A 25,514-nucleotide genomic window follows, 5' to 3' on the forward strand; every position below is an offset into this window, starting at 1 on the left:
AAAACCTTTTCTTCAAAAATATACATGAACTGAAAATTAATCCTTTGTCATCTTTTAATTAACTGAACATCCATTGAAGACATCGTTTGTAGTAGATTCGAGTTAGAAGGGCTGGTGGCTTTGGATCCTTGGAGCAGCAATCATTTTGATCCATGTGACCATGGTCATGTAGCTCAGACACAGACGTAAGATCTCCAGTACTAATAAAAATCTTGACTAGTCACTACGTGCAAGGAAAGACAACCCTTCGTGGGGGTTCATAACCAACGTACACCTTGTTTCAGATTACAATGCATGTCAAGGCACAGTAGTTAATACTCCATAAGATTAGTTCGGTAGTATGAAAAATAAAAATTGTTAAGCTTCTCACAAACCTCTAGTCGAATATATAATTGGTTAAGCGAATGAATCTGCAAATATACTCGATGATATTCATTCCTTGACACTAGCAGATTTGCCTGACAACGAACTTAGCGCAGCTATCACCATTTACAACAACATACAATAGCAAGAGCTCAAAGCAAATGTTCATGGCCAATGATAGAAGAGTAAGTGGAGGACCACAGCTACATAAGAGAGGAACATAACAATGAACTGGTCCAAAAGTTCTACTCCAACCAAACGCTGCAAGATGCATCAGAATAAAACATTTTATGTTCTGTTGAATAAAGTGTACCAAGATTAATGAAAATCATGATAATAACTTGAAAATAATACAGTTACAATGTTACATCATTACATATTAAAAAATCAACTAGTCATATACTCAAAAAGAACATTATAGGTGGCGGTGTGATGTTGTGACTCCACCCAAATAAGATATTATGATTATTGGAATCGTAAAATTCACAATGGATTGCTCCACATCAAGTAACACATTCTCTGACATGAATTGCACAATTAATTGTCTAACTCAACTATCCATTATGGAATACAAGCAATCATTTTCCTGTAACTATTTAAATTTCACCATTAAAATATTATCATTTGTGGAAATACGACCCACCTAAACATGAGCCACCAAACTAGATGTGCCACGTATCCGCCTAAAGACAAGTTGAGAGACCTTTAAAGGGCCACCAGCTTCTCCTCCAACTCCATTGCTTCTCTGCTCCACATCCATGGGAGAGTCTCTTCAGGAATTCGACTACCTTAGGCGTTCCTTTCCTTTCGTGGAATGGGAACAAAATTTTGAGCTGATGAGCCAAGTTACAGAGTTCACTGGCTCTGTAATGCAGAATCAGTGCATAGGGTTGATGGATTACTCCAATAATTATTACTTGCCTCACCAGGAGTTTGCAGTGCCAGTTATTGATAACTCCGTGAGCTTCTTGCCACCTGTTGAATGTCAAAAGCCCATTTTAAAGCAGCAGCCTGTCCCAGGCTCAATTGGAGAACATATCCATGAAGACAGGAAAAGGAAGTCAATGGTGGCACCAGATACCAATTCATTGGCTGAGATTAAGGTTAAGAAGAATGTATGTGCAATAGGTTATAGTTCAAACTTAAGATGAGAAAGCTTCTGAAGGTATTTTTTTAATTACTTACCAATTTCTCTTTTATCTTCAGGCCTCAGGGAGTGGGAAGAGACACAAAAGAAATTCAAACGAAAAGAACAAACAAAAGGAGGTGGTTCATGTGAGGGCAAGAAGAGGCCAAGCCACTGACAGCCATAGCCTAGCAGAGAGGGTAGGCAAGTAGTTTGCATGCACTAAAATTCAGTCCCTTGATAGCTTATGTGGTAGGATTGTAGTACTTGTATATATATATGTGGAAAATTAAGAAAATGATATTTTCATAAAAAATAGAAATAACCTCTTCATTACCATGTAATATTTCAATTCTAATAAGCACGCACTGTTTCAGGAGAGAAGAAAGAAGATAAATGAAAGAATGAAGCGTTTACAAGATCATGTTCCAGGATGTAACAAGGTAATAGATCAAAGTAATCTTTAAACCAATGGTACAGTTAAAAGTTTCCATTAGTTTGACTTCTAAGCCATTGCAGAGAATGGGTATGGCAAGGATGCTGGATGAGATAATCAGTTATGTGCAATCACTGCAAAACCAAGTTGAGGTATCACTTCACTTGTTCAAACAACTGTTAATTTTTTTCAAAATAACTGATAGGATGAACAGGTGATCATTTCTATATAAAACTTAAACTGTTAAGAATAACCTTGTGCTTTAAAGTCCGCTAGGTCATTCAGAATATGCTTGAACATGAACCAAAAGCATGGGAACCCAACTAACCCATGAGCTTTGCGCAGATAGTCCCAAGGGAAACAAAGACATATAACAGAAAAAAAAATAACAGGGGAACAATGTCGAGTTCAATTAATGACACATGCATAGACACCATCCATGCGATGACATAAGTCAAAGTAGCAGGGGTCACTTATATAGTATGGTTTAAAAATTCACAATCTTCTTGATTAATTGTGGTACCTGATGCAGTTTCTCTCAATGGAACTCTCCGCCGCTAGCTATGTTCAAGACTACAGCATAGGCGCCGGATCCCTTTCGACAGTACAGGTGAAACATCCTTCAGAACTAAATGTTTACAACAACATCTTAATGTGAAAATTGGATATGTGAGGCAAAGGAAAATGGTTCATTCCTTGTACTTGTGCTTCCCAAAGCGAAAGAGTAGCAAAAAGATTGTTCATTTAAGATGATTGACAAAAAATAAAAAATCTAATAAGTCCTGTAGTTTGTACAGGACTATGATTTATTGTCAGTTTTCAACCTGATACAGAATCCTATGTTAGACTTTAACGACCTCATAAATTAAAGTGATAAACTGTATTAATATTCTTAGAAATGGACTGAACAATGCAGTGGATCTTAAAATTTGTGATTAGATTATCCACCATGTTGTTTTTCTAACTATCAGACACCTGATGTAGATTCCTTCGCCCCACAAAAGCTGTATAAGAGATAAGAAGGCCAATGTAGTTCTCAATAAAACTTTGTGGATTTTCCGCAATACACGAAATTCTTATCATGGTGGATGTAATCCAGATTCAATAGACATTATTAAAAGAGATAGATGAATTAGGAAAACATGAACAATTATACCACTTTATACCAGAAAGCTTATGCCGAATCCAAATTAGGATTAGTTTAGCCCCAGTTTAAGTGGAAAAAGTAGAAGATTATTTTGATATTCAAATAATCATATTGCACATTTATATGTCAACATCAGCATTACATGAATACTGCTAAGAATGCTTAAATTCAACGTAAAAAAAAAAAAGAGAGAGAATCATCACTTAATAGGCAGATAATGTAAAGCTAGGATGAAAGTTATGAGACATGAGCGCAAAGAATTATTTGCGCCAGTTCCAATCAAGAGGGACCGATAATTACAGAAAGGTCAAAGATGGGATATACAACAAACCATTAAGCCAAATACAGTCCCAAAGAAAAGCACCCAATATTTGTTATGAAAACATGAGCCTTATCTTTGTGTACATGTATATTTTGCAGTGACTCACCTATCTACGCTTTATAGAAAATGACAGGGGTCAATAATTAAAGCTATCATGTTAATTTGTTGTCACCTTTGCAGGTAGAAAAAGAAGATGGGGCACGAGAGCCAGAGAAACGGAAGAGGCTGATGGAAGGGCATGGAGACTGCACTAGCTTCCACTCATCAGTGCCCTTTTGACTCGTCTTTCGTCTCTTGGCTTTACCATGTCTATGACTACATACATTGCTCCAAATCCAGCCCAAGAGATGTATGTTCCCCACAACCCATGCATGTCACAGAAGGATCACGTAAGAGCTACATACTTCTCTGCACACGAGTGTGGTCCTTAAACAAAGACAACATAAACCAATCTGTTCTTATCACTTTGTTTTGTGTCTCATTCAATTATCCTTTCACCAGGTCATGTATTCATTATCTCTCATCACAATTACCCTAATAATAATTTCCACTATTTAAACCCTAAAGCACAGTCGACAATCAACAAGTGTTAATTATTTAAACCCTAAAGCACACTTAGCCTAAGGATTTGACGGACGACATAGGATAATATGCAATAATTCAAGGAATCGTACAAGAATCGCTCGTAGGTTGACTGGACAGGAATAATATACCAGATGAAAGAAAAGGAGACAGAGATGAAGGCATTAACCTTCCGTCTGCCGGAAACGGACACCGCGTAGATAACCGGAAGCAGCCGCCGCAACGGCCGGTAGTAGTCCTCTCTTCACTTGGCAATCCGCCGCCTCATTCGCCGTCTGTCACCTTCGATTCTTTCCACTGAGCATGGGCAACAGCCAAATGGTTCACTATTTTCATATTGGGCCTGGACGTCTTACTGGGCCAAATAAATCCATACGAATCTAGAATATTTACATGGGCCATGGAGAATTTATTAATTAATTAACAATTAATTTTTTTCAACTTTTAAGCATTATGTATAGCCTATATCATTGGTTAATTGATTATACTTTTTATTATTTTTGAATACTATTTATTTAACAATCATAACTTTTTATTCATCAGAAGATGAATTGAACTTTTCTTTTTCAATCCCTGGATCTGATTTTCTCATTTGGACTAATAAATACTTTTGACTTGGTACCAACCTATTCAACTTGACTGGTCTGCTCAGCTTAGTGGACTCAGTCAGATATTAACTTGCTCAATTTACTTGATTTAACAATTTTCAATCTGCTAGGACCAACCAATTGATTTGGCTTAATCAACTCGGCTAGATATGATTCGCTTAATTTTACCAACCAAATTTGCTCACCTGATTGATAATTAGTTTGGCCTACTTTACCAATTAATCACTCGACCATTCGTGCAACCCTTCTACTACAATTGACTCAATCAACTTGTTCAATTATTCTATTTGACTTATGTGAGCCGTATATATATATATATATATATATATATATATATATATATATTATTTGATAAATGAAATAGACGATATAGAATAACCATTATAAAACTGAATAAAAACAAAATATTTCTCAGATGTATCTAAATTTAAAGCAAATAAAATAAAATTAAATCCAAAGAAAACTAAAACCTCTCCTCATCATTAATTAATTAATTAATTAATTAATTAATTCCACTGTTTGTTTTTGTTTTCTTCCCCGGGAAGAGAATGGCCTCCCAATTCGCCCTCGACACCCGGCTTCACCCTGCCTCTCACATCTTTTCCCAGCTCTGCCAACTCCAAATTTGAACCAGACTCCAAAAAATTCCTGCGTAATTGCATGCCGAACAGTAGCGCACGCCTCTGTTTTCAGGCCGATCCCCAGTCCAGTAGATAATTAGTCGAGCACCAGAGTGGCCACCTATTCTGCCTCTCCCATAACTTGCAAATTACCTAGTCTTCTCCCTATGCTCTGTCTCCCATTCACTAATCACTACGGATAAAAACATAGAGTTAGAGAGCCTTTTAGCTATATATCTTTCTATCTACCAGCAGCAGGTAGCAATGTCTGATAAAAGTAGTTCATCGTCCATCAAATATCAGGAGATGGAGCTACGGCGAGGTCCCTGGACTCTAGAGGAAGATTCTCTCCTCATCCACTATATTGCCTGCCACGGCGAAGGTCGCTGGAACCTCCTCGCTAGGTCCTCAGGTTCACTCCTCGTCGGAACCCCTGCTTAATTATTTCGGTATAATTAATTATATATAGCTTTCCTGATTTAAATCGTTCGATGTGGGTGCAGGGTTGAAGAGAACCGGCAAGAGCTGCCGTCTCCGGTGGTTGAATTATCTGAAGCCGGACATAAAGCGCGGCAATCTCTCCGCCGAGGAGCAGCTCTTGATCCTCGAACTCCACTCCAAGTGGGGCAACAGGTGGTAGCTCGATGCAAATTAATAAATTCTCAAAATCTCGATTAATCCTAATTAAGAGTACGGTTGGGCTGCAGCCAGACATGATCCTCATTACGAGCCAAAAAAGGAAAAGAAAAGCAAATTATTTCAATCCCTCTTTTATGCGTTATGCAGATGGTCTCGGATCGCACAGTATTTACCAGGGCGAACCGACAACGAGATCAAGAACTACTGGCGGACGCGGGTGCAGAAGCAAGCGCGGCAGCTGCGGGTCGATGCCAACAGCAGCGTCTTCCGTGACGCCGTCCGCTGCTACTGGATGCCGCGACTGCTCGACGAGGCCTCCGCTTCCGCTGCCATCGCTGCCGCCGCCACTCCCTTGTTCTCACAGCACCCACCTGACCCTCAGTTTTTACATCGTCAAGAATTTCCTCAATTACCCACCGAGAATTGCAACTCCCGAGTCCTCATCCCTCACATGCCCCAATCCTCCTCGAACGATCAGGATCAGCTCGCACGATTCGATCCTCCTCCAATGGAAGCCGCCGCCATAACGACGCCGGACGATGTTAACTTTGATCCGGCCTTCAACAATTACTCCAGCAATTGCAGCGATATTGTTAGCGACATGACTAACGGTGAGCAAAGCGAATGGGGTATGGATGAACTCTATGGCATGCTGAGAAGCTACATGAAATACTAGGTAGAAGACCATTAATTATTCCGATCCCGATCGATCAGTATAACTTGGATTGATATATAGGTAAAATTAGTGCGACTTGCGAATTATCATCTGTAATTGTTATGAACAAATTCATAGGGGGAGAGAGATGGTGCATCATATATAATATATATTTTCTCAATAGCTCGAGGTTGATTGAGAAATTTGGAAGTGGGAGCAAAGTGATTGATCGAGCTAGTGGGAAGAGATGGTGCAATTGGATTGATGCTGGATTTTTGTGATGGTACCATCAAATCCGAGTGTGATGGTTGTTCTGATGCTCCAGTACGCCTGCAAACCAACAACGCTTGATGTGCCAGCAGCTGATCATGCAACAGGGAACGTTCAAACAAAAGGCAAACCGATTCCTTTAATTGGATCAAAAACCAATAATGAAAAGGAAAAAAAAATAGTTCCAAACTACTTTATGAGCATTGTAGTGGTAGATCTCTGATTGATTGAGGTGAAATTAGGGTTGGCATCTGGTTGTTGTGGTGCATCATTATCATCGATAGATAATTCATTTTTAAAGCTTCTTTATGTAATCGAGCGTACGCTAACTATGAATATGTTATCATGTTTATTAGGCACGTGGAAGAAGACGATTGTAAATATCTTGACAATGAATATGATCAGATGACAAAAACAATGTCATATACAATGATATATATTGAGATAAGATTCTGAGGTTCCATTTCAGTTTTAGCTAGGTCCAACCATCAAATGTGAAATTTAACTCTTAAGATTATACTTACTCAAGTCTTGTCAAGTTTGGAAAATTTAGAAAGCATTTAACTTTGTCTTGAGTTTTGAAGTGGGTTTAGTTGCTGTCTCCTAACTTAACTTCTTTTTCTATGGGTTGTCTTGAATGCCACACATGCTATTGGTGATCACAATAGAAAATCAAACAATTGTTGGAGAGCACGCACAAAACAAAACAATGTCATAATAATAATAATAATAATATAATGCAGAAAAAGAATATTTAAGTGTTCCATCAAATCATGCATTCAGTGTCAAGTAGACGCGTGAAGAGACTAAACTCTTGAGAGAGGCCACCTTCGCGTAGCTTTTCAATTAGTACCGTATAGCTAGGCCAACTAGTACCGTATGTCTAGGCCTACTAGGGAGATTCCCACCTATCTCCAATAGCAGCTATTCATCAAGCCATCTACAATTAGAAACTATTGGGAATCACCCAACTTTCCCTTGGAATGGACCATTATACCCTGCCACTCAATTGGGAACTAACTCAACCTCCACTAGACTCCTCTACTGATTTTCATTTTAACTCTACTCGTATCGGATCCATGGCATCGAGTAATAACTAATATAATATTTACATACAAATAATTTGGAGTTTGAAACAACACAGCAACCTTATGAGGAGACAGGAGGATACGCAGAACTAAGAGGTAGTTTCGGCTTCAAATTGGATCTATTGTCAAATCCATCTCTTTTTGTTATTTTAGTTATTGGCTCTTTTTTATGACCACAGTGGGAAAAGGGGAGAATCGCTCGTCTAGAATTCATAGATCTTATAGGCTTTCGTGTCCCACTGATTGGTGGAGGATAGGTTTTATCCTTTGGAGGAGCTGTCGTTTTAGTAGTTATTGGAGAAAACATTTTATTATTGCTCCAGAGGAAAAGTAAAGTTTGTCTAAAAAATATTTGGAGCTCCAGGTTAATAGAACATGATTTCGAGTAGAAAGGCATAACTAAACCTCCGTGTTTGTTTGTATCTGATTTCTTTCGAATTCGGTGGCCTTGTTACCGAGTCAACTTAGTTTTTGAGGATTAGGAAGCAACTGATTGAAATATTTTCCAGGGTCCTCAAATTGACCAGTAACTAAGGTACAAGACAAAACATCTCATTCATGACATCTAACACGAACAACGGATTCAAAGTCATGCCTCCCGTAGGCTTTCTTTTCATGATGATAGCAAGTGAAAAATGGCAGTCTGTATGTTGAAGATCTTCTTCCAAAAGTCCTGGTGATAAGACTCGCACACCTGTTGCACTGTTTCTGGAGATGTTAGCCATTATGCTGGGGAAAAAAAAAACACCAGTAGAGGATTTTGTTAGTTCAACTTGAAAAATGCAAGACGTTTGATTACCTTTCATAAAGAAAGTCGAGAATATCATCAGACTGTAAGAATTGCTTCCACTAGTAGAATTCCTTGTCAGTGCCTACTTGGCCCGGTAATGGAGACTTATTGTGAGGTTTATTAAGATGCAAAGTTGAAGAAGTCACTCTGAGTCAGCTGGTTGGAATGAATAAGGACATTCAATGAGCTGCAAAGGTCTACTTTCTGCAACCTTCTAAATTGGTAATCAAAGGAAAATAGCACGGGTCTCTAATTCAAATATATCGAACTTTCTTATATCAACACTTACAGGCCATGCTACTCGTCTTCTTCTTCCTTGTTTGTTTGTGTTAATTTCTGAAGTATGAAGTTTGGAAGACTCAAGAAAATACAGTTCGACTACAAATATGCTATCAAGTGTTCAACGTGTAAAAAAAATAATAATACACGGTCAATTTCCTAATAAAGACTCACATTTGGGTCCTGTGCTTAAGGTAGCTTGGACACAGGCACACCTTTGTTTTAGCAATTCGAGGCGGAACAAATGGTGCATACCGTGTAACGCAAGGGTTTAATGAAATCCCTCAAAGAATTTCAGGAAAACCCTGTACAAGCTTACACATGTTAATCGATAGTTCAAACAATATTTAGGGAGAAGAGGAAACTTGCCTGATCCGGTGGTAAGGCCGGGGTCCTCATGAGGGAAAGGTCAACGACACGTGGAGGTCAACAGTCAAAGGGGGGTCAACCCCATGGGCTCGACGATCGAGCAGGCGGGACATGCTAATCACTAGACAATGACCTTCATTCGAGAGAACAACCATCTGGTCGTGAGTCCAGATTTCCAATGAAGAAGATCATATGGCCGAGCGGATAGTCCGCTCGGCCGCGGTGCAGGGCAAGAGTAAAGGCCGAGCAGTTCGCCCGCTCGGCCAGGGGGTCAGGCTACGAGAGCCGAGCAGGCGACGACCCTGAACCTTCCCGGACGGACGACCACCTACGCCAGATCAAAGGCGAATGTTCTGGCTGAGAGGCTTGATGGTTGATCCGGGAAGAGGAAGTCAAAGAGTGTGGAACAGTGGGGACGTCATCTTAGTAACCTCTATTGCTGACAACAGACATGTTCGAGGACCAGGCCATACTCAGTATCGTACGACAAAGAGTTCTGCTGTCCCATCAAGGAGACGCTCAGACTGTAGCAGTATGGCGTCAGACATGCTCTTCTGACAAGCCCATGCTGCGGTATGGTATAGGACACGTGTACACCTCGGTTTGTGTGCACCAAGCTCCCATAGCTCTATATAAGAGCCCTTAGACTTCACCGGAGGTATGAAATCGATGATCCCAGGAGCCACTTTCTTATTTTTCGTCTGTCTGACTTGAGCGTCGAAGGGTCGTCGCCGGGAACCCCCTCCCGGCCCGACTTCCTTGCAGGTTCGCCGGAGTTCCATACAGCCGGTTGAAGATCTACGTCAGCAATTCGGAGAGAGCCACGTGTCCAGCGTCCGTTGATTCAGCATTCGGACAGGATCAATTTGACGCCGTATGTGGGAACGCTCATGCATCCGATTGGAAGCAATGGACGAGGCTGGACGATCGCACTCGGTGATGCTCTCCACGGAGGAGCTCGACGCTTTGATCGAGACAAGAGCCGCTATGCTTGTGGAACAGAGACAAAAGTCGCAAGCCGAGTGGATTGAACAACAAGCAACATCAGCATCAGGGGGCCGAGCGGAAGCACCTCATGCCACGGTTCCATTTCATCAGGCCTTATTCCGCACGCCTCCTGAAGCTGCAGCAGTAAATCGTGATCGAGGATCTTCGTCAGATGAAATACCAATACGGGACAACAGAAAAGGCAAGGCCTCCCGAGCGGGCGCCCCCTGCCAAGCGGAAGCCTCACACTGCTCATCACCCGCTCAGAGGACCGAGGGCCGAAGTAATCCGCTCCCCCCATGCGAGGTCCCATGTGCAAGAGGTAGCTGCCAAGCGGCCCAAGCCAAAGAAGAAATGGACCCCAATATTCTGCTCATTCCACCGGACGGACACGCATAACACCAGAGATTGCCGGAGTCTTCCTCTAATCGCCCACCCCGTTCCCCGGAGTGGCGGCCGTCGATCATCATCATCCGACAGGCGACAGAGACCTCGTGAAGCCGATCGGACGATACCCGACAGGCGGCAAAGACAGACTCCCGAGCGGCATCATACTTCGAGGCGTGAAGACAATCCCCGGATGTCTAGGGAGCGGCCTAGACCGTCCGCTTGGGAAGAAGAAAATAGAAACAACACTTCCCGAGGCGAAATCAACATTATAGCTGGTGGGCCGACCGGAGGAGACTCTAATCGAGCAAGGAAGGCTAGTGTCAGACAGCTCCAGATCCATGCGGTCGGCTGCAGCCAAGAAAGAGCGAGCGGACCCGAAATCAGTTTCGGGCCCAAGGACTTGGAGGGAGTCGAAGTGCCACATGACGACGCTCTCCTCATCAAAGCGGTAATAACTAACTACACTATTCACCGCGTTTTCATTGACACAGGAAGCTCGGTCAATATTATATTCAAAAAGGCCTTCGACCAATTGCAAATTGATCGAGCCGAGCTGCTGCCCATGACAACCCCCCTCATGGGTTCACGGGCAACGAAGTTCTGCCGGTCGGACAGATTCGGCTGGCCATTTCGCTGGGAGAGGAGCCGCTCAGAAGGACGCGGACTGCAAACTTCGTCGTGGTGGACTCTCTGTCGGCATACAACGTAATATTGGGACGACCGGCTCTCAGTGAATTCCGAGCGGTCGTCTCCACTTTTCACCAGAAGATCAAGTTCCCGGTCGAGGACAAAGTGGGAGAAGTACGAGGAGATCAACTGGCAGCTCGACGATGCTACGTCGAGATGGTACGAGCAGAAGCCAATTCTGCTCGGAAGGCGCCCCGGATTGAGGTAAACGCCATAACTGAAAAACCTCCCTCTTTGGTGTATGAAGAAAAAGAGGAAGTACAGATCCATCCGACCCGATCGGAGGCCACCACATTCATTGCGGCCGATCTGGAGGCAAGCCAGAAAGAGGAAGTGGTCAAATGCCTCCAGAGAAACTGTGATGTCTTCGTCTGGTCGACGCATGAGCTGCCCGGAATTTCACCGAGTATAGCACAGCACGAGCTCCACGTCCGACCAAACGCTCGGCCGGTGAAGCAAAGGAAGAGGGACTTCAGCGCCGAACAAAATGCAATCATCCGAGCGGAGGTCGAGAAACTCCTGGAGGCCGGCCACATACGCGAGGTCCAGTTCCCGAGTTGGTTGGCGAACGTGGTACTAGTCTCCAAGCCGGGCAACAAGTGGAGAGTGTGCATCGATTTTCGGGATCTTAACAAGGCGTGCCCAAAGGATTTTTATCCCCTGCCCTGGATCGATCAACTGGTGGACTCCACAGCCGACTGCGAGTTGATATGCATGCTCGACGCTTATCAGGGCTACCATCAAGTGTCGCTCGCCCGAGAAGATCAAGAGAAGGTTAGCTTCGTTACAGCTGATGGCACTTACTACTACAATGTGATGTCGTTCGAACTGAAGAATGCGGGAGCAACTTACCAGCGTTTGATGAACAAAGTGTTCAAGGAGCAGATCGGGCGAAATCTGGAAGTATATGTGGATGACATTCTCATCAAGTCGTTCCGAGCGGCCGATCTTTTTAAAGACATGGAGGAGACTTTCCGAACGCTGAGGAGGTATGGAGTTAAGCTGAACCCTCAGAAGTGTCTGTTCGGAGCAAAAGGCGGGCGTTTCTTGGGATACATAGTGACCGAGCGGGGCATCGAGGCAAATCCTAGCAAAGTGAAAGCATTACAAGATATGTCGCCCCCAAGAAATCTGAGGGAAGTGCAGCGCTTGACCGGTCGGATAACTACTTTGTCTAGATTCATCTCCAAGACTGCCGACCAGAGCCTACCTTTTTTCAAAATCTTGCGCAAAGCCACTAAGTTTCACTAGGATGAAGAATGCGAGCGGGCGTTCGAAGATCTGAAAACATACTTGAACTCTCTGCCTGTGCTAGCCAAGCCAACTATGGGTGAGCCACTTTGTATCTATTTATCTTCAACTGAGCAAGCAGTCGGCTCGGCACTAGTAAGGGCGAGCAGAGAAGAACCTGTATATTTTCTAAGCCATATTTTAAAAGATGTTGAATCTCGCTACATTGGGCTCGAGAAGTTGGCTTTTGCTTTGGTCCTCGCCGCTCGGCGCCTCCGTCCCTATTTCTTGGCTCATACTATCATCGTCCGGACGAACAACCCTTTGGGAAGAGTGCTGCTGAACCCAGAAGCGTCCGGAAGGCTCATCAAATGGACAACGGAGTTGAGCGAATTTGACATTCAATACCAGCCTCGTTCAGCGATAAAGGCGCAGTCCTTAGCGGATTTTGTCACCGAAGTACAAAAGCCAGAACCCGAAGCCATGTGGAAAATATTTGTGGACGGATCGTCCACTCGGCTCGGAAGCGGGATTAGCGTACTATTTCTCTCTCCTCAAGAAGAAAAGATGCACTTATCCGTCCGGCTGGATTATAGAGCTACAAATAACGAAGCAGAGTATGAGGCCCTTATAGCTGGCTTACAGGTCGCCCGGCATGTGGGGGCCGGACGGGTGACGCTGCATTCAGACTCTCAGTTGGCCGCTCAGCAGCTCTCTGGTACTTTTGAGATTAACAACGCTCGGCTCAAACTCTACGCTGAAGCCTTCGAAAAGCTTAAAGCCAATTTCAGAGAAGTCATTATCCAGAAGATACCCCGAGCGGAAAATCAGGCGGCAGATGAATTAGCCAAACTCGCAAGTTCAATAACGTCAGTCGTCATCCAGCAGCCAATTGAACAAGTATCTTTGGTGGCGCACGTCGACCGGATGGAAGGCTTCGCGTTTCCGAGCGATTGGAGGACACCCATCATGGAGTTTCTCCACTCGGGTGCTACACCGTCCGATCGGGATGAAGCCCAGCTATTAAGAAAGAGAGCTGGTCGGTTCACGCTTATTGGAGACCAACTCTACAAGAAGGTTTTTTCTCGCCCGCTTTTGAAATGCGTGAGCTCGGAAGACGCGGCGTACATCCTCCAAAAAGTACATCGAGGATCGTGCGGAGGGCATCCGGGTGGACGGTCGTTGGTTAAGAAGATCCTGCTGGCCGGATACTTCTGGCCAACCCTGCAAGCAGACGCCGCTCGGACCTTCGCGACGTGCCTTTCTTGCCAAAAGTACCATAACTTCTCCCACCGACCGGCCGAGGAAATGAAAGTAGCTACCGTGTCCTGTCCGTTCGACCAATGGGGAATGGATATTGTGGGTCCGTTTCCTATGGCGACCGGGCAACGGAAATTTCTACTAGTGGCGGTCAATTATTTTTCCAAATGGGTGGAGGCCGAGCCGCTAGCCAAGATCACCGAACAGATGGTCAAGAAGTTTATCTGGCAACATATCATCTGCCGGTTCGGCATCCCCCGTCGACTTGTTTCCGACAACGGGCGACAATTCGCGGGAAAGTTGCTCGAAGATTGGTGCAAAAGCTATGACATCGAGCAACACTTCACGTCCGTGACATATCCCCAAAGCAATGGTCAAGCCGAAGTAGCCAACCGGGAAATTCTTCGCATTTTACATGCTCGGCTCGACCATTTGGGAGGAAGCTGGGTGGATGAAGTGTCGGGCGTCCTATGGGCCATCCGAACGACCCCGAAGGAGGGCACGGGCGTGACGCCATTCCACTTAGTGTATGGGGGTGAAGCAGTGATTCCAGTTGAAGTGGGCGTCGAGTCCGTCCGGATCCAGAACTATGATAATGACAATGCCGAGCGGAGGAACATGGAGCTAGATTTGGTTGACGAGGAGCGGGCCAAGGCGTCTGTCCGGCTGATGGCGTACCGGCAGAGAATGAAGCAGAACTACAACCGGTGCGTAATCCCCAGAGCATTTCAAGTTGGCGACCTTGTCTGGAAGAAAGTAAAGCCGGTCGGCGACGTCGGCAAACTGGAGGCTCCTTGGGCGGACCCCTTCAAAATCATCGAAAAGCTCCGCTCGGGCGCTTATTATTTGGAGGATGAAGACGGACGGCGGCTGGATCGACCATGGAGCGCGAATCATCTCCAGCCGTACCGAGCTGAGTGAGAGGTGCGTTGATGTAATTTTATATATGTTTTGGTTGCCTATGTCCATGTAATGCAGGAAGCAGAAATGATAAAAGGATGGCAAATAGCTTCGCTGAACGGCAGTGTTAAAAATCGAGAGACGAACCGGCGTCTATAAACCCTCCGGCCGAAAGACCGTCGAGCTCCGACGGTAAAAATCGAGAGACGAACCGGCGTCTAGAAACCCTCCGGTCGGAAGACCGTCGAGCTCCGACGTTAAAAATCGAGAGATGAACCGGCATCTATAAACCCTCCGGCCGGAAGACCGTCGAGCTCCGACGTTAAAAATCGAGAGACGAACCGGCGTCTATAAACCCTCCGGCCGGAAGACCGTCGAGCTCCGACGTTAAAAATTGAGAGACGAACCGGCGTCTATAAACCCTCCTGCCGCAAGACCGTCGAGCTCCGACCTTAAAAATCGAGAGACGAACCGGCGTCTATAAACCCTCCGGCCGGCAGCCCGCCGCGCTCCGACGTTAAAAATCGAGAGACGAACCGGCGTCTATAAACCCTCTGACCGGAAGATCGTCGAGCTCCAACGTTAAAAATCGAGAGACGAACCGGCGTCTATAAACCCTCCGGTCGGAAGACCGTCGAGCTCCGACCTTAAAAATCGAGAGACGAACCAGCGTCTATAAACCCTCCGGTCGGAAGACCGTCGAGCTCCGACGTTAAAAATCGAGAGACGAACCGGCGTCTATAAACCCTCCGGCCGGAAGACCGTCGAGCTCCGACGTTAAAAATCGAGAGACGAACCGGCGTCTATAAACCCTCCGGCCGGAAGACCGTCGAGCTCCGACGTTAAAAATCGAGAGACAAACCGGCGTCTATAAACCCTCCGGCCGGAAGACCGTCGAGCTCCGACGTTAAAAATCGAGAGACGAACCGGCGTCTATAAACCCTCCGGCCGGAAGACCGTCGAGCTCCGACGTTAAAAATCGAGAGACGAACCGGCGTCTATAAACCCTCCGGCCGGAAGACCGTCGAGCTCCGACGTTAAAAATCGAGAGACGAATCGGCGTCTATAAACCCTCCGGCCGGAAGACTGTCGAGCTCCGACGTTAAAAATCGAGAGACGAACCGGCGTCTATAAACCCTCCGGCCGGAAGACCGTCGAGCTCCGACGTTAAAAATCGAGAGACGTCTATAAACCCTCCGGCCGGAAGACCGTCGAGCTCCGACGTTAAAAATCGAGAGACGAACCGGCGTCTATAAACCCTCCGGCCGGAAGACCGTCGAGCCCCGACGTTAAAAATTGAGAGACGAACCGGCGTCTATAAACCCTCCGGCCGGAAGATCGTCGAGCTCCGACGTTAAAAATCGAGTGATGAACCGCCATTTATAAAGCCTCCAGACGGATAGCTGTTCGCATGGTACGACCCGGTTGTAAGCGCCGACCCATAACCGGTCCTACTATTAAGGCAAAAATAAGGCCATCGTACGACCGCGCAGCTCCCTTATAAAGAATACTTAAGAGTGAAAAAATTAGTATGATCGAAACAAAGGCTAAGGATGAATATTGGTCTAGCAAGCAAATAACAAGCAAAAACAGAGTTCATTTACGCCGAACGGCGGCCAGACAAAAGTAGTAATAACAAGAATGTTCGCCCCGAACAACGGGCATACAAAAAGCGGTTCAAATACTCCTCACTCATCGAAATTAAAAAGGGCATCAGGGATAGAGCCCATCATGACAGCCAGATCTTCGGGGGGGACGGACAGCTCGGATGGTAGGTGACCCTTAGTCTTCAAATAATCAACCGCCACCTTAATAGTCTCTTCAAAGGTTAGGGACAGCTCTTCAAAGGTTAGGGACAGCTTGTCGCTGAACTTTTCACCAAACTCGTCCGAGCGGACGAAAGCTTTTCGCACTTCAGCCGACCAGCCAGGCTCCCCGTCTTGATATTCTTTGAACGTGGCTCAGGAAGCGTCAAGGGCAGCCTGGAGACCTTTCAAATCCCCTTCAAATTTAGCCCGATCAGCTGAGCGGCTCTCCCGTTCGGTGGACAAGAGGGTGCCCAACTCTTTGACGCGTTAATCTAGTCCCCGATTCTCCGCTTTCATAATATCCAGGTCTGAGATGGCCTGAAGCTTCCGGTTAGTCGCAAGCTTTATATCGTGGTCGCGCTTCTTGACCACAGCTTCAAGACGAGTCACCTCAGCCGTCAGCTCGGAGGACTTTCGCCGCTCGGATTCCAAAAGCTTTTTACTTTTCTCCAACTCGGCGGATGAATGCCCCTGACGTTCCCCTGACAGTTTGAGTTTTTTCAGCTCATTTTCCAGCTCAACCAGGCGATTGCTAATTGCAATCTGTTCCACCTAGGTCTACACAGAAGGAGAGATGTCAAGGGATAATTAAAAAGGAATGCCAATGGAGAAAGAACATACCCTGGTGACCTGCTGCAGATTGTTGTCCCCCAACTGACTGGGAGTCATGAGCGCGACACGAATTCGGGCATCCTCCCAAACTTTGGCAAGAGGCCCTGTTAGGGTAATTTGCTGCTCGGGGCTTGTGGGCCGATCGGCCTCCAAAAGTTGCTCCTCGGACGGAAAGCGCAGAATGGTCTTGATCACCCGAGGGCCGCTCGGATCATCCTGGGTCTCAACTGCCTGATCAGAAGGTCCCCCAATAGTAGAAAGATCACCTAAGCGCCTGAGGCGACGGTGAGTGCGGGGGCGAGAATCAGTCGGCTCCCCTTCAGGGAGCGCCTCAGGCAAGCCAAGCTGGGAGGGTGTTCGATTCGAAGAGAGCTCCTCGATGGTCGCCGGAGCTCCTTCTTCTCGATCGAGAGGAATACCACCCCGTTCAGAAAGCTGCTCACCAGAGGGGATCAATGGTGGCGTGGGGTCCGCCCGGCGTCTCTTCCGGGTCCTTAGTGGGGCGTCATCAATAGGAAGAATCTCCTCCCCGACTGGGGCGGGTGAAGTAGCGTCACCTGCGGCTTCATGTACGGGTGCTCGAGCGGCTGATACCTCGAGGGCGGACTGTGTCCCTTCAACCCCCGAGCTGGCTGGGACAAGCCCCCGCGCAACGACCTCCTTTTCAGTAGCCGCCTCAATCTCTGCGGCTCTCAGCTTCAGACGTTCGGTAGCCTTAGCGCGCCACATGATCTCAACTGCAGAAAAGAAAAATAAATCAGTTAGAGCAAAGGAGAAAGATAAAGATTAATCCTTACCCATGCTGCAGGGAATGCCAGCCCGAACGGGAGATAGGCCGAACAAGTACATTACTCCCTTAAGGAGTAACTTATCAATGTTGTATCGTTGGCCGACCAGACGGTTAGCTGCATGGAGGTAGGCTGGATCGCTCTTGTATTTGCTGAGCTCTGGTTGGGCCGGCACCGCGGTCTGCCACTTGGTTCGGAAAAGCGGCGGCTCGGGGAAACGCATATAGAAAAAGTATTCCTTCCGGTGCTTGTTGGAGCTCGGCATATTGCTAAAAAGAACAAAACCAATCCTAGTTTGGAAAATGAAGGTGCCCCACTCAGATTGTTTCAGATAGTAGAAGTAATGAAAGGTTTTGGGGTCCAGAGGAATGTCGTTCAGCTTGAAAAGAATTACCACCCCGCACAGTAGCCTAATGGAGTTCGGAACAAGTTGGTCGAGCGGGAGGCGGAAGTAATTACATACTTCCAAGATGAAGTGATGTATAGGAAACCGCAGGCCAGCCAAAAATTGATCCCAAAAAAAACAAACAGTGTCGGATGGCAAGTTATTGGGCCGGTCGGAAGGAGTGGCTAATATTATTTCAAGGTTAGTGGGGAACTCATAAGTACGAACGAGGCGAAGAGCATCTTCCTCATCAAACCGGCTCTCCATGGCCATATACCAAAGACCAGGAGCGTCGGTGGTCGGTTGGGAAGTGCTCGCCATGGTCCGGATTGAAGAGGATATCGAAGACGGAAAAGGGAAGAGAGAGCAAGCGGGGAAGGATGATGACAAGATGCAAAAGACAGCTACCGAAAAATGCAATGAAAAGATGAAGTGAAGGATGAGGGAGGCTTACGAACAAGAGAATGATCGAAGGGGCTGCGAAGTCGCCGGAGAGCCGAAAGACGAGGTCGCTGGAGCAAAGAAAGCAGCAAGGCTCCTGAACGCGAGGGAGCAGAAATGCGGCGGAGAGAAGAATCGAAAGCCTTATAGTGTTGGCCCCTAATGGCCTCAGCCGTCAGATTCAGGTCGCAAGAAACGAAGCTGTCATCGAGCCGTTCATTTCAAACGGCGACTGTCCCATCGGAGGTAACGCCATCGCCGTACGCTGACGACAGCGGGAGCGCCACGTGTGAGCAGGACACAGGGCGCATTTAATGAACGCCCATTACCGCGCGCAGCGCGCGTGCTTGGCGTTAATGGAGAAGATTTGGCATGAATTCCGAGGGGATACCGAAAGCGTCAGCATTGACCATCCGTCCATTGGTAGAGCCGAACGGGCATAATGAAGAGTGTGAGCCGAGCGGATGAGCATTCCCGGGGCCGGCCTAACGGTCGTTACTCAATCAGACCGGCAGTCCAGTCAGTCGGACTTTGACGCCTCCTTCGACTAGACTTGAGGGGGAGGCAAGTGATCCGGTGGTAAGGCCGGGGGGCCCTCATGAGGGAAAGGTCAACGACACGTGGAGGTCAACAGTCAAAGGGGGGTCAACCCATGGGCTCGACAAGCAGGCGGGGCATGCCGATCACTAGACAATGACCTTCATTCGAGAGAACAACCATTTGGTCGTGAGTCCAGATTTCCAATGAAGAAGATCATATGGCCGAGTGGATAGTCCGCTCAGCCGCGGTGCAAGGCAAGAGTAAAGGTCGAGCAGTTCGCCCGCTCGGCCAGGGGGTCAGGCTACGAGAGCCGAGCAGGCGACGACCCTGAACCTTCCCGGACGGACGACCACCTACGCCAGATCAAAGGCGAATGTTCTGGCTGAGAGGCTTGATGGTTGATCCGGGAAGAGGAAGTCAAAAAGTGTGGGACAATGAGGACGTCATCTTAGTAACCCCTGTTACTAACAACAGACATGTTCGAGGACCAGGCCATACTCAGTATCGTACGACAAACGGTTATGTTGTCCCATCAAGGAGACGCTCAGACTGTAGCAGTATAGTGTCAGACATGCTCTTCTGACAAGCCCATGCTGCGGTATGGTATAGGACACGTGTACACCTCGGTTTGTGTGCACCAAGCTCCCATAGCTCTGTATAAGAGCCCTTAGACTTCACCGGAGGTATGAAATCGATGATCCCGGGAGCCACTTTCTTATTTTTCGTCTGCCTGACTTGAGCGTCGGAGGGTCGTCGCCGGGAATCCCCTCCCGGCCCGACTTCCTTGCAGGTTCGCCGGAGTTCCATACAGCCGGTTGAAGATCTACGTCAGCAATTCGGAGAGAGCCACGTGCCCAGCGTCCATTGATTCAGCATTCGGACAGGATCATTGCATATCCTTAGTGCTATTCATTCATGAGATTTTCTAAATTTATTAGTCAAAAAACCCTAGTACATTCCAAGGTGATTGGCCATATTCACCACCGATGAGAGAACCAGTGTTTTCAAAACCAGAATGAGCAAGGAACTGGAGACCATGCTTACCCAGTTTTAGGATTGTATGTGTCAAAAATCAGGTCCAGTAGGTCGCTCTCCACTAATTGAACTGCAGCTGTTTGGCCTCAGATTATTGGTCGAATAGACTGGTCCAGTGCAGGTCAAAAAAACACTGGAGAAGATGAGCATCTCTCACCACCAAAATTAGCAGCTCAGATAGCTAACAAACAGAAAGCACGTGTTTCCTCAAATTTACTCCAAAATTATAACATTAATGGCATTCAATAGAAAATTATTATTATGCTGATTCTTCCAACTTGTATCTAGAAACAGAGCAGGTTGAAAAAAGGGTTCGCCAAACATCATCACCTAAGGAACGTTTAGTATATTTACTGTGAAAGTCTAGCCTCATACTTGAACAGATCCACCTGTGCTATTCTAAAAATGGTTAAGAATATCAATGCAAACTACTTGAATCATTATCAATAGTTACCAACAATAAATAATTGGAAAAACAAGGCCATTCTTCTCCTAGGAATGCTTAAAGAATATTGTTAGCCATGATCATTAGTGGAAACATATTTTTCAGAGAGGAAGCACCAAGGAAACATCTATATGTTACCAGTATTTTATGAATAAATAACAAGATGTCATGTACTAGAAATTAACACACCTGTTTGTAAGTGAGCATTGAACAGAGTGTTTGTATATTTATGTACTTTGGTGTCAGTCCAGCTCGCACAACATTGTCTGATGCAGAGATACATTCAATGCATTCACCAGATGTATATAGGCATGGGGTTCATTCGGACCAATATACAGTGCTTCACCTGGGCTAAGCTTCACGTAATTGAAGAAAAAAGATGCCAGAACACCAACATCAGCTTGATATTGCTTCTACAGAAGTACTGCCAGTTGTTCTTTCTCTGATGGCCTCCTAGTCTAAATGCAGTAAAATAAACTATCAGAAAAATGAACAATAAGAAGGATAGAATATTTGAATGGCACGCCAATCCAGCACAGAAATACAAATGGGCCATTGCACTAGGGTTGGTTGTGTAAATGGATGTTTTCCACAACTAAAACAATTATGACTGACGTTCATGAGGTTTTGACATGCCTTGGAATTAGTTATAAGACGTGATGAAGGGTGACTTTCATAAATCTTAGATATGTTGTGTTGCCTACATTGAACTCGAGTATGCACTAGGAATTAGTCCTACTCAGTAATCATGCCCTGGTCCATCCCCCATTGAGGCATCAACAACTACTAGCAATATGATACTGTAGAGAAGAAGCAATCTCTAAAAGTATTGAGATTACTGACTCTTTTTCACTCAACAGGAGGAATCCCAAATATTGTTATCGAATGACTTCATGATCACAGAACCCCTAAATTTGATTTAGTCAGATAGGACAATTTGGCTTTGCATTTACTTAGTGAGAAACGAGAAGAAAAACACTAGAGCAGCTAATAAACAAGACCTAGAAACCTCCTCAAAAAATGCCTCTCACTTGATGAACATCCTTTAGTATTTAGCTATTCTCAGAAGATTCCATCACAATGCAAACCAACAAGCCCCAGAAATCGACATCACTTCCAACTGGACTATGAGTCAGTTACAACATAACTCGATGACAAGCAACATGATTCAGTTTCGAATTTTTTATGTGGTAAAATCAGTAACTCTATGCCAAACAAAAACGCAAACAAAAGCTTGTATAAATGACATCAGAGCATATCAAGGAATCTTCAATAAAAAAGGGAAAAAAGGTAATGAAGGTAGATAAATTTTTGTTGGAAATAGTAACTGACAACCATAGAAGATACAAGTTTGAGAAAGATATATAAGCAACAAATGGCATTTTTTGATCATCCTTTCCATGTATTGCACTCGTTCTACCTATTGTTATCTGAGAGCTTAAGTTTGAGATTTGAATTCGGATTATGTTCCTTCAAAGGTGTTAGTTAAGTATTTCAACTAATACAAGACAATTCACAAGAAAAGGAAGCTTCGAATATTAATGATGATAATCAAGAAACATCTACTCATACCTAAAAGAATTAAGAGAAATAAATTTCAGTAGAGCTGTAGAAAATTTAGGAGAAAATAATACACATTTGCATTGTTAACAGAAATAGTATTAAGCAAACTGATAAATCAAAATTATTGAAAGTGCAAGAAGATATGCTCAACAATAAGTAATAACACTCGTATGTTCAAATGGCATACGAGGATAACTGCATTATCAAATATTTACTGAGGTATTTAAACAACTAAAAATAAGAGCAAAATTTAATAACCAGGTAAGTTGAACCCATGTGGCAAGTTCTGATTCTCAAATCTAATAGAATCAATTTCATTCTCCAAAGGTTTCTAATCAGACAATTTGACATTAGTCTGAAATACTTCATAGATCACTTTAAGTAGACGACATTAAAATTTTATGTTACTGGTCAAAGGAGAAAACAACACCATGTCTAATTGTATTTTTTTTCATCCTTAGTTATTAGACCAAAGAACAAAATGGCACACATTTCACTGTCCTCTGAATTCAGAATTTTTATATGAGAATAACTCTACATAAATAGGTTAGTTTGCCTTATTTTCAGCTTCTAAACGATTTTTTAGTTTAGAAACCAGCGTTGAGATTACATCTTTATTTGCTGACATAAGCTTAATGAAGGCAGATTGCATAACAGCTTTTGCATTCATATAGCCATTTAGCTCTCTTGTCCAGATAATTTTTCTTGCTTCATCATTACCAACCAGCTCTGTGATTTCAGGCACACTAAGAACATCCTTGAGTTCCTACACAGTATCAAGACAACAAGTGACTTTGTTACATTTTTACAAAGCAATAAAGAACCGAAATCAGTCTATTGAATGATTATCTTAAAACTGAATGATACATATAAAAGTGAAATAGCACAGATGACCAATACACACAATAATATAAAGGAATTTGTTACATTTTACAAGGCAATCAAAAATCAAAAGCAATTTATTGCATCCTTCTCTTAAACCTGAATGATAGGTATGACAGTGAGAGCTTAGATGACAAGTACATTTTAAAATATAAATAATTTTTGTTAATCAGATAAAGGTAACCGTGTAAAATTGGAAGAGAAATGGAGAATATGTGAATGAGAAGCAAAAGACAATCTAGAGATTAACAGCTGAAAGAGTACTTGAATGTACCTCCATGCTGACAAAACCACATAGTGCTTTGAACTCTGTCAGAGCAATCGCCATCTTTGGCTTATGGTTAGGATCCTTATAGACACTCGGACGCATCATATGAAGCATCCTCGCTAGCTCCTTATCTGGGTGTGTTTGTATGGACAATGCTTTAGCCATTGACAATATTTACCCAAAAATACAAGAACAAGCACAATTCAGCATCACCATAGTAGTACAACTACCAAAAACTTACCTCCACACCAAGACAAAAAAATATACAAATATTAACGGCTTGTTTTGAAGAATTTAGTTTCATGAAATAAAAACTCTATTTTTAATATTATACTAGATTTTTAGCCATAGTTGAAAAAAATGAGAATTAAAATTATATCTGGGATTGAAAATTTGATATTAGAAACTGCAGGATTTGGGATTCAAAATTCATAGGAATTCCTTGGTCTAAACAAATGCTAAATTGTAATATAATCTAAGATACCATGCATAATGATCCTATCCGAAAGCGGTGAAGGCGGTGAGCTGGGGACGCGGCTTGCTATTGACCAAATGTGAAAACTCTGCACTGTCTACAACACAGAGAGCGTTAATGTCGAGCCAGGGAAGGGGTCCCCGATGTTGCCCCTCCAACGCTCAAGTCAGTGATCGGTTTATAGAGAGGAAATAGTGAAGACCAACAGTAGCAAATGAGCATGTAAAATTATTGAGCATCGCATACCTCCACCTGTAGTTGGAGACCCCTTTTATAGTGTCACTGTTGTGTCTATGCACACATCTCAAAGCACTTGCACGCTTCCTAAAGCATTCCTAAGAAAGGATTTGCCAAAAAGTGTCTCTGATACCTTTCCTTAAACGAGCACGCAAATCTCTATAATTTGACAGGTTGGAAGCTTCTAAAGCACGATTTGTCTGCAAGATATTCTTTGTCATTTACAACACAAACTTCTAAAAGAGTATGACGTAGCAGGTACATGGGGCCTACGTTATGTCGACCAGCCATCACTTAGGGAGACCGCCAACTCAGCCTTATGGAGTGTCGTCCATGACTTGGTCTTCACTTGGTCGCTTCCTTGGTCGTAAAGACACAACATGTCCGATCAGTCGACCTCCCCGATCAACTGATGTAGTCGATCGGGTTTAGGAATGCTAATCAATGAAGCTTGCCTGCCCATCCTAGGTTGAGACAAATCGTCCGACCGAGCGGGAGACTCGATCAGACATTCGCGTCCAACCGGCTACGTGGGTAGCTCGGGCACGCCGCTTCAATTACTCCGTGGCTTTGACCTCCACGCCAACCGGTCTTTCCTATTTTGACCCCTTTTTTGGGGTCCCCTTTTATCACCGCATTACAAGCTTCCCCTTCAAGTCTAGTCGAAGGAGGCTGTAAGTCCGACTGATTGAACCTTTAATATTATAAGCACTCCTCCTTTCTGGCCGGGCATTTTGCTTTCTTGGTTGCCGCTCAACCTAAGCAACCATAGCCTTTAAAGTTTCTCCACGAATTCCTTACTCCCCGACCAGGGGCTTTGTGGTATGATGCCGTTAGGCCTGAATGCTGGTGACCCTTGGTTGTTTGTTATTTTCTGTCTCAACTTTTTCTCGAGCGACCTCCAATTTTGCATAGTGTTCTTCTTATCACGGCTGACATCATCTTAATTTCTCGAAAATCGATCAAATCCTCTGTCATTAATGCAAAGCATGCTGAGCATGCTTTTTCATCATGCGCCTGCTGATCACCTCCATTCCTCATAAATACCTCCTATCATTTACTGTCACCTGTCACGATCCCCTACCACCGAATATTCAATGTGACAAGCGACTATTGGGATTCGATGTGACAGCGACCTTTTCAAATTTTGACGGTCTATCAAATCTCGTTTCCCCAAACCCTTGATCGGGCGGCCCTGAACAACCGGCAATAACGTGTTTAGAGCCTTTGTTTTTCTTTACACTGTATCGCCTTTGTTTCAGCCTTTGTCTTCCTCCTTTACACCTT

The 25,514-nt window shown here is 44.7% G+C and overlaps 2 protein-coding genes, 1 long non-coding RNA gene and 1 pseudogene across 4 annotated transcripts; 2 read left to right on the forward strand and 2 right to left on the reverse strand.

Annotated features, from left to right (window-relative positions):
* Window positions 1-883: 883 nt before the first annotated feature.
* On the reverse strand, window positions 884-4,290 carry LOC122012344. The gene is made up of 2 exons (XR_006120189.1): window positions 4,146-4,290; window positions 884-1,338 (listed from the first exon to the last, which is right to left on the reverse strand). It is a non-coding gene; the product is annotated as an uncharacterized LOC122012344 (long non-coding RNA).
* LOC122012343 (transcription factor bHLH75-like) lies at window positions 1,122-4,133 on the forward strand. 2 transcript variants are annotated; one of them, XM_042568843.1, is made up of 6 exons: window positions 1,122-1,478; window positions 1,570-1,689; window positions 1,867-1,932; window positions 2,009-2,077; window positions 2,458-2,535; window positions 3,575-4,133. In XM_042568843.1, exons 1-6 carry the CDS (start codon window positions 1,122-1,124, stop codon window positions 3,671-3,673), a joined length of 789 nt encoding a protein of 262 aa, XP_042424777.1. In that variant the 3' UTR covers window positions 3,674-4,133. The 2 variants fall into 2 exon arrangements, with proteins under 2 accessions (XP_042424777.1, XP_042424778.1); XM_042568844.1 differs by having other exon boundaries at window positions 1,122-1,466.
* Window positions 4,291-5,238: 948 nt separating the features above from the next.
* Window positions 5,239-6,659, forward strand: LOC122008021 (transcription factor MYB2-like). The gene is made up of 3 exons (XM_042563596.1): window positions 5,239-5,616; window positions 5,708-5,837; window positions 5,991-6,659. Exons 1-3 carry the CDS (start codon window positions 5,469-5,471, stop codon window positions 6,517-6,519), a joined length of 807 nt encoding a protein of 268 aa, XP_042419530.1. The 5' UTR covers window positions 5,239-5,468; the 3' UTR covers window positions 6,520-6,659.
* A 14,323-nt stretch (window positions 6,660-20,982) lies between these two features.
* The window catches only part of LOC122011665, a 28,774-nt pseudogene continuing 24,242 nt past the window's right edge, over window positions 20,983-25,514 (reverse strand).

This window comes from Zingiber officinale, chromosome 8A (genome assembly GCF_018446385.1).
Source record: "Zingiber officinale cultivar Zhangliang chromosome 8A, Zo_v1.1, whole genome shotgun sequence".
Classification (NCBI taxonomy): domain Eukaryota; kingdom Viridiplantae; phylum Streptophyta; class Magnoliopsida; order Zingiberales; family Zingiberaceae; genus Zingiber; species Zingiber officinale.